Source organism: Gobius niger (genome assembly GCF_951799975.1).
Source record: "Gobius niger genome assembly, chromosome: 21".
NCBI classification, from domain to species: domain Eukaryota; kingdom Metazoa; phylum Chordata; class Actinopteri; order Gobiiformes; family Gobiidae; genus Gobius; species Gobius niger.
Window position 1 is genome coordinate 15,323,567 of NC_136872.1, and position 9,625 is coordinate 15,333,191.

Below are 9,625 nucleotides of genomic sequence, written 5' to 3' on the forward strand. Positions count from 1 at the left end.
GGTGCCAATAAATCTTTATTGACTTTATTATTATTATTTAAAAGCATAGCAGCCCGTAAACTTCCTTTCACATCATGCTCTCCGAATTCAAAATCATTTAGCTTTTTTTTTTAGTTTTGCTGTAAAATTTAATTGAAAATATTATCAAATGTATTTTAAATATTCATAAATTTGTATTCTCTTTTAAATTACCTCAAAAAGAACCAGGGCCAAAGAGAGTAATTTTAATTTCTGTAAAGCTTGTTCTATAAATTTCCTGTATAAATAGCCAAGTCAATTTAAAGTAGACAACTAATATTAATTCAGGAAATGGACTCAGGCATATTTGCTTTTCATTAAAAACAAAGGGAAAGGGTGAATTAAATTAAACGTGAGATTACGTATACACAGAAGTATTGAAGAAGCTGAAGCTCCCGCGTGTGGTCACAGCTTGTTATTTCAACATCCTAATTACCACTGATGGCACCATTTGTGATTCTTGAACCTCGGGGGCTGTGGCTTTTTCTTTGCTTCCGAAACCCCCTGACCACTGCTTTAAGTCACAAGACGTAGATTCGGAGCGACATCCATCGATCTTAACAAGATTAAAAGCGATCGTGCAGGCCGCGGCGGTCACAAAGGCCCCGGCGAGTGCAGCTTTTGTGTCTGTGTGGTCCCCCCCCACCTCCCGAAACATAAGCCATTACCTGTATAGGCTTTCATAAAACACAGTGATGTTAAAAAAAAAAAAAAAAAAAAAGGAGGAAGAACAAGCCAAAGGGAAATGTGCCGCCCCTGTCCCGATCTGAGCTCTCTTTGTTCAGGGGGAAGGTAGGAAAAACTTAATCTCCCGTTTCCTGTCCGATGATTTTTGGCAGGACGAGAGCAGCGAGGGAGAGGCGGGAGGGAGAGCAGTGTGAGGATGGGCCCTGCAGGAAAACGCTCCGGATTAGACCGGAGGTTAACTCCTTATATACTGAAAATGTTAGCAAACTTTTACCGTGTGTGTGTCTTAGGTTATTTTGGGCAATGTATTCTGGCTCCCTTTTTTTTTTGGCACAAGGCATTGTTATGCCGATTTGCCTGAAGAAAAAACGTTTATTTTAGGGGTTTTTTGCTTGCATTTCAATCGACAAATTTTCCAGTATATAGTACTCACCTTAAGCTACAATTATTGATTACCACAAGTCCCAGTTGTGCAGGTGAAACTAATTTTATGCTTAACATTTTTGTACTTTGCACTTCATTTTTAAACTAGTTTTATGGATAAAAAAAAAATCCTTAAATAAAAATAAATCTGTTGTTCAGGACCCTGCTTATGGCCCATAGGTACACTGTAAAATGTAACATTGTTTCAACTCAAAAAACGTATTCCAAGGGTTGCCAAGAATTTGTATGTTGAACCATTAACATTGAACACATTGAGCTAAACTCACTGTTTTCAGTTGTAGCTGACGTTTTTCACTTCAGACAGCTGAAAACAGTTATGTCAACCTAAGAATGCAATTGAACTGAACTGTCCAAAGAAATGAATCTCAATTTTTAAATGGACTACATTGTAAATTTGTTATTGGTTCAGCATAAAATGCCTCGGCAGCCCTTGAAATTAGCTTTCTGAGTTGAAACTACTTTACATTTTACAGTGTAGGAATGGCTCCAGTCATCGACACCTAATAGCAGTTTTGAAATTCATGACAAAATGTTTCAGTTTCAGGCTTTGCAAGGAAAAATGATGGTCTGCCAAAGCCTTATTAACACTTATTAAGACTGTAAAAATGATAAATAGACCACTCTTTCAAAAGAAACAAATACAATTTAATTAACATAAAGCACAATGTAAAATACGCTTTATATTTGGATTCATTGGCTTCCACTAGTGCGACAGGTATTCCCAGCAGCGACTGGCTGTGAAGAGGGCACAGTGGTAGGTGGCATTGCAGGAGCCCTCAGATGAGTGCTCACTGGGGGCCTTTCGCAGGACCGGGCGGGTATAGGAGCGGTGAAAAGGGGGGGGGGGGTGTAGGGAGTGGGGAGGGCGAGGGTGGGCTAATTATCTGACATCTACGTAGCTCTGCCCGCACCCCACGGGAACAACATGCCGTTTGTTCGCCACTTGCGTTTTCAGTTAGCACCGTTGCAGCGCCGGAACAATCAGTGTGTTGTTTTGCCATTAGCGTGAGATGAATAGGGATGGGACAGCTTTGTGCGAGGGTGCCCCCCGCTCTAAACCCCCCCACCCCCCACCCCTTTGTCAGTGCCACGATCCCACAACCCCTCCCCTGTTTTTTTTTTTTTCTGTTTTTTTTTTTTTACCCATCGCAACCCCCTACCACCAACATCACCTCATCTACAGTCAACACCACTCTCCATGCTTTTCTATGCATTAATCTGTGTCAAATTATCTTTATATCCGAGCGAAAGGAACACCTGTGGCTCAGTAAATTACAATTATATTGGAAAGTCAATAGTCTCATTTTAAGTCAATTTAAAAAGTCAGTTCATACCAAGTGAGCTGTGTTTTATTACAATATACTTGTTTATCCTACATACCAAAGACCCGCAACACCAGGGCAGCATGTGGCTCTCAAACAGATCACTTTACTAGATCCTAATTATTACATAAAGTAACGATGATATAATGTCTGTAATGTCCTGTAATTGTATTGACTTTTCTCATGTGTTTTGTCTCTCCTCTTGTGCCCCTGCAGTCCTGGTACCTGGGCGAGCTTAGTTCCATTCCAAGTGTCGAACGGGACTCCGATTCTGCCAACAAATGTCCACCAGAACTACAGCATAAACATCATTGGTGAGCCACTGGTCCAGGCCGAAACTGGGAACTGAACACACACGAGGCTGGATTAGGACCCCCCCCCCCCTCCTCCTTCCTCCCCCCTCCGCCCCCTTCAGAAGGTGGACTGGTCGGCCCGGGATGGTGGAGAGTTTGTGTGTGGGGGGGTGTTTCATTTGGTGGTGCTACCCAAGCACTGCAGATGTCTTCAGCCATGGATGAAACCAGCAAGCAGTATATCCACGCTGCACAATCTCCACTCCCCCTCTAGTATTTTCCTTTGGTGAACCCTGACCCCCAGACTCCCCGTGTTATTGGGCCGTGAAGAGCAGAGCTGAAGCAGGAGGAGGAAGAATCAGAAGCTTCAGGTCTGATGTCTCCTGGCCCCAACCATCCACACTTCCACCAGCCACCAGTCAGTCGTTGTGTGCAGGACTTTCAAACCCATTCAAATACTGTGATGTATAGATGCCTTAATGTTTATTGCATGACACTCTAGTCTCTTAGTGGTAATCTTTTCCATGTCGAGGGATGTTCATTGACACAAGTGAAGGGGGCGGTACAACCTCTGGCTGGTGGATGAGACTCAGTGTCTCACTGTGTACCCATAGGAACAAACATGTGAATTCAGAGTGTTCTTCTTCCGTTTGATTTCTGTTTACTGTGATACGACTCTTTGTTCAGACAAATGTGTTGTTTATTCTTTACTTCAAGAATTAATGTAAACACGGAAAGAGTTGAGAACTCTTGATGCGGTTTTCAAAAAACACTAAATGCTAGGCCTGAGATTGGACCCCTCATAAAAGAATTTCTCCTTTTCAAAAGGACTTAAAAGCAAAAATAAGGAATAGAGGCAAGTGCAATTGAATTTTTGAAGGGAAGCTATCAGTCTGTCAGCCCTAAGACTCTAAAGCAGGGGGATACTTATTAAACTGTAAAATGTTTATGAAAACATACAAATTAAATTTCAGTCACCTGTCCGTGTGCTCAAAGAGAAAACATCAAGGCCGAAGGCAGGCACTAAGCTACCTGTTCAGCAGCACTTCTTTCTAATGCTTCCCATCAGAATGGGGAACTCTTATTTATTTTTGAGGAAAATGACTAAACAGTAATGAACTGAAACACAAAGTGTGTAAAAATGACTTCACTTTTGATGCTACGATAAGATCAAGAGCATATGCATTTGGCCATCAGCTTCTAAAGCTTATGTTTACAGAATATAATATGGAATGCAAAGTATTAATCATGGACAATTCATGCAAATGTACAGTAAGCTTATGTGAAAGCTGCGCTATGTGCAAGGTTAGCCACAGTGGAGGAGGTCTGAAACTGAGACGTCATGAACCAGGTGGTGGCAAATCCCTGAAATCCAGAATTGTGCACGGCATGTTCACAGCCATTGCCTCTCGATCCTGACGTATTTATACAGGAAATCTCTCCAATATCTCTTAATTTGCACGATGACATATAGTCCACATTACGTGCCTTGCCTTTGAATATAGAGACATCACTACACTTGTTTTTGCTGCATTTATCATTATAGAAAAATTAACATTTTTATGATAAGAATTGTTTTGTACTCTGAATGAAATTGTTGATTTTTAACTTCATGTACTACTCTATCTCACAGTTACATTGCATATCAAGGCTGTGTATAGTTGCCGTTTGAAAGTTTGTAATCAACCAGCATTTTCAGTATTTTGGTGGTTTTTCTAATAACCTGTCATCTTTTTGTTTTCCTTTTATTTCAATGCTCATTTTGTTCATCTTCCAGTTACTATTGTGGAGGGTGGATTCAGAATTATGAAAATTATGCAATACCAAGTTTTGCCTATGTAGGTAGTGCTTATAGATGCGTCATTATTAGAGGCTAGTTTGGAGATAGACAATATTGTAATGCATTTATTTTGTTGATATTGTTGATTGTCGTTGTTGATGTTGATGATGTTGTTGTTGCCGTGGGTGATTTTTTTTTTTTTTTTTCCTTTTTCTCGACCAAAGTGGGGACTGCTTTCTATGCAGTGCATGACAAGGTCTTTTTGATTTTCTCTACAACAAATCAGCCCAACGAATGTGGCGAAACCAGAGTATTTGAATTTGGGAGGGATTTTTTAATTTAACTTTATTATTATTATTATTATTATTGTTAACTGATTGTTTAAAACCACCCTTGGTCTTACTACGGCTGCAAAGTTACTGATTGGTCTACTGTGACACTTCCTCTAACTCTCCACTTGGGGTGCTAGCTCGCAACATTGATTCATTTTTTTTTATCACAGGAGAGACGGCTTGACTTGAGTTCGACAATCATTTTGAGAATCACCTTTTTTTTTCTTCTTCTTCTTCTTTCTCTTAGAGTCCCATTGTGTTCCCTATATATACAGATGGAAGACTATCGCCGTTCAATTTCGCGAATGCAATTTTCCCAAGTAGATGCCTTATAAACACTACAGCGAAGTGGCCTGTGATCTGCGCAACAATCACATACCGACGACTGCTCATGAGCGCTGTCCGAATCAGCTACAGACAGGCTCCGGCACGCCTTTAGAAAAAAAAAAAAAAACGAGAAGTATTTTATAAGTGATAGATTTGTATAAATGTATATACGATATGCACATTACTGTATGTCAAATCCTGTCCCCCAGCAAGAGCGCCCGATAGATGCTTAAATAGAACCCAGTAGAATCAAAAAGCATAGCACTTAAATATAGCACATAGGCAATCATCATCTTCCCCAGTTATAACCGTATCTCAACAATAAGTGGCTACACTTTGGAATAACTCGCATTACTGTGCGGAGTATGTGTGATGGTTTTTATGTCAGATGGCTTATATTGTAATAGGTCATCAATGGTGGGAATGAGAATAAGCCCCTCTAGTTAGCGTTAACTATCAATTTTTTGATCCTATAGCCTATTGCACATGATTGTAGAGGTAATGCTTGAGGTAAATGTGTGTTTATTAAGTATTTATAAAGGTAATGTTAATTGTTTTCCCCCATGAAGGCAATGTTGGTGCAGTTTTGCCCTTAGAAACCACAATATGCAATAGAACAGATCTGGAATGGATCTATCGAACCTTCTTAAAGCAGTACTAAGTAACTCATGCCCCTAGAGGCCATAAACACCACTGCAGGTGTTGTAGCATGCTGCAGTTTTTTACTAATTAATTGTCAGTTTGAGTAAATACTACACTGACAGAAAAGATAAAGGGAGAGAGGGATATTGTACATCCAATTAGACAATGGAGATATTATTTTTCCCTCCAACTTGGCTGTAAATACTGTTTAAGTGGCGCTAGCCCGCAGTTAGCTTTGCCCATTAGCCTCCTCGTGATTCCATTAGTGTTTATTGTGTGTTTTCTGGCCAGAGACACCATTAACGCTTGTATTACCCCCAGAGGGACTACGGAAAGTATTTATTAAGGTAAACAAGTCACTCATTACCGCTTTAACCGTTTGCACTACTGTCCCACTAACTCGCACACGTACGATTCATCAGCGCGCAATAGTGTCGAGTCATTCTAAAGTGTCGCCAATCTCTCAGGCGTTACAGCAGGGCATTATTTCCTATGTACCAATCAAATGTGAAAAAAAAATAATTTCTTGACGTCTATTTTGCACTCTTTCCCTACAATCGTGAAAGAACCCCCCCCCCCTCCCCCCTCGGAGAGTTAGCGGCGGCTCTCCCAGTGCTATCAAGAGGGCTACTACTTAACTTACACGAAGCAGGAAGTAAAAGTATTTCCCTCAAGTCAAGCCCAGTCTCTCCGTCTTCACCCTTTGTGCAGAAATACGATAGATTAAGCCACCCCGTCCTATGTGCACTGTTTTTGAAAATTTCTTTTTTTTTTTTTTTTTTGTGGATAAAACTTTGTGTAAGTGCTTTGCAGCCATTGGCCATCGGAGACCCCCCCGCCCCCCGCCCCCCCCACTGAAGTGCATTGTCCCCGAGAGTGTGTGAGCGAGTGCGTGTGTGCGTGTGAAAACGTTGTCAGGGTCACTGTGTATTTGAATAGGAGCTTGTACATAAAGGGTAAATATCCTGGTTTGATCGCAGTTGTAGTAGTGGCAGCTTGAGCGAGTGAGTGCCTCTGACATTGAAACGAGTAAAAATGAGGGTCTTTCTATTTGAAATAAAAAAAATAATAATGATATCCTGCCATATCGAAAGACAGGAGTTTGTACACTGTAAAACTTTGTCTCTTATAAGCCCTTATTTGTAAATCTTCAATTTTTGGGGAAAAAATGAGTCAGTTCCATTTTAGGAAATGTTATGTTCTTTTTTTTCAGAGGCTGGATTTGAGTTAGAACTCTCCAGATTTCCCTTAATATGAATAACTAGAGTCTAAAGTGTTTATGTTGTATTTGTAAAGTTGAAAAAACGAGGGGAAATCTATAGAAATTCGTGGATAAACAGCAACAATGAAGGCTTTTTTTATTATTATTGGTATTATTATTTCTGAATCTAGTGCTTAGATATTTCCATGTGGGAAGCATAAGTATTTGAATCGTTGTTCTTTCATTAGTGTGGCCATAGCGAGTGACGTGATCTACTCATTTTGTTTAATTTTTTTTTTTTTTTTCATTTTGGAAATGGGTGTGACGATGAAATTCTTGTCCAACAAGACTTTTTTTTTTTTTTTTTGTGGTGTGAGTGTGTTCTTGTAGCAGCTGGGAGGTGACGTCACTTGACCAGTAGAAAGGCCCCAGATTGCACCTGGAGGGAGAAAAAAAAAATGCGTGAAGCAGGGTAAAAATGAACTGCAGTGACAAACGTCCTTAAAATGTCCTTCTTTTTTTTATTTGGTGATTTTTTGAATTTTCTATCAAATCTATTGCAACTTGATGCGGTGCTACGCCTAATTTCCGACTCGCCAACAATGAGCCCAATTTGATCTTTAAAAAGAAAAAGAAAAAATGTCGCTCAGAATGATCAGTACATGCTGATTTTGCACTTTCTGTAAATTTGATCACTTTGATGCAGGTGCTTGGGAAAAGGGTACTGTACCTTCCAGCTGGTAGTAACGTGTCAAGCATGTGCTACGCAGGTGTGAATGTCGGACGAGGCTCTGGAAATGTTAAATCAGTGTTCCACCAATCAGCTTCTTTTCTAGAGCCTCTCGATTCACAATGGCAACCTTATTTTGTTTTGAAAAAAAAAAAATGAAAAAAAAAGTATTATAATGTCTAACAGGACGACTTTATGCAAGGAGGACCTGTGGCACTCATGCAATATGTATGAAAAAAATGTCTACATGCAGACTTTAAATTGCTTTTTTTTTTTTCCTTTTCTATTTGTTTCTCATCTTCTTTGTACATCTAGCAATACGCCCACTTTGTTCCATGTACTTCTTTGGCTAGCTGCTAGTCACTTGGCATCAGGTTGTTCCTATAAAAACATGAAAACCAGCATTTTTACGGGATGTAACATTCACCAAAAGAAGACAAAAAAGATAGCAATGCAGTGCCTGTCCAAGCTGTCCAAGTGTCTGTTGTAAATACTTGTAAAATGTGATGATTAAACTTTCATATGTGACAAGAAAAATGGCATCACGCAGAACCGAATGTGGCATCTGGAAAATTGCTTTTGCTATTGTTAATTTTTTTTGGTTTTTTTTTTGGTGATTTTCTTTGGATAAAAAAAAACAACAACAACAGTGTCCGCACACAATACCCGACATCAAGCTTGCTTATAATTGTATTTCTGTTCATGGGGATTTGGAGTGGATGCTACATGATAACGCTAACGGCGCAGTGAAAGGTGGAAATAATGTTTGTTTTTTTGTTTTTAAATAGAAAAAGTCACCATTATTTTCTGCAGGGCTGACTTACTTTTCGTTTGGGGTCTTGTGGCACTTTTACTTCCCTCTGCGCACACGTGTATTTATGATGCAAAGGTGGATTATGGACAACAACAACAACAGCACCAACGAAACGATATGTAAACTGTCTCCAGTAGTGATTGTAGTTACACTGCAATGTGTGCAAAGGTCTATGTATGTATCTGAATGTACGTTTTAGATGACTTTTTTGGGTAACGTTTTTGTTTTTCTTTTGTTTTTTCTCTTTATCATTTACAGTTTAGGAGCCGCAGGTGTCCAATGTGAACTGTACTATAGTGAAGGCCTTGATATCCCTTCTTCTTTTATTGATTTTAGATACGCCAAGCTAACATGGGCAAGCGCCTCCAAGCTGGTTACATTTGGTGCAGGGGCTAAAATTGCCACAAGATTAAAGTCAATGTAAATAATGGCTCAACTTTTTGTGATTGTTACTGTTATATCCAGCCTATACTGCTAGCAGCTGTTTTTACTGCAGTCAATTACTGGAAGTGGATATATTTCCTATGCAAAACTGTTTAAACAATAAAATGAGCTATGCTACAGAAATGTGTCATGTGGTTGTTTACGTTTTCAAATGGATAGTTTGGGTTGAAATGGAGCAATTACAGATTTAAGAATTTTCATTATGCTAAGTGAATGTGCCCATTATAGTAAATTAATATTGTGTAATGTTTTTTGTCAAGTCAGGGGAGGTCAATGCACTCAGAGTAGTTAGCTGTAGCGTGTTTACTTGACTTAGCTAATGCTTCTAATCTTGTTTACGAAATCCGATGAAAGGAATGTGGCTGCTAATAAAAGTGTAGAGTAGGGTGACTTAAAACAAAGTTAGACATCCGTGAGAGAATATCCAAGAACACAACTTGGGTTGCAGAAGGGGGTGGGTGCATACCTATGTTCCCTGGGTGCGATTTTTTGTTTGTTGGTGAGTTGGTGCGTCAACCAATCACAAGTCATGAGAGTGAAATGTCATAGATATATCAATCAGCTTAACCCTGATCCTGCCCGAGCCACTAA

The 9,625-nt window shown here is 39.7% G+C and overlaps 1 protein-coding gene and 1 long non-coding RNA gene across 8 annotated transcripts in view; both read left to right on the forward strand.

The window, feature by feature from the left end:
* Positions 1-2,881, forward strand: part of LOC306980861 (nuclear factor 1 B-type-like) — a 74,780-nt gene extending 71,899 nt beyond the window's left edge. For all 7 annotated transcript variants that reach the window (XM_079580389.1, XM_079580388.1, XM_079580391.1 and 4 more), the window contains one exon: positions 2,688-2,881. In XM_079580389.1, coding sequence (XP_079436515.1) covers positions 2,688-2,820 — 133 coding nt within the window. In that variant the 3' untranslated portion in view covers positions 2,821-2,881. The remainder of the gene's footprint in view (positions 1-2,687) is intronic.
* The window catches only part of LOC306980883, a 469,430-nt gene extending 460,273 nt beyond the window's left edge, over positions 1-9,157 (forward strand). Inside the window, exons 2-3 of the long non-coding RNA XR_013794060.1 lie at positions 6,112-6,253; positions 6,285-9,157. This is a non-coding gene — a long non-coding RNA (uncharacterized lncRNA). The remainder of the gene's footprint in view (positions 1-6,111; positions 6,254-6,284) is intronic.
* Positions 9,158-9,625: the final 468 nt, after the last annotated feature.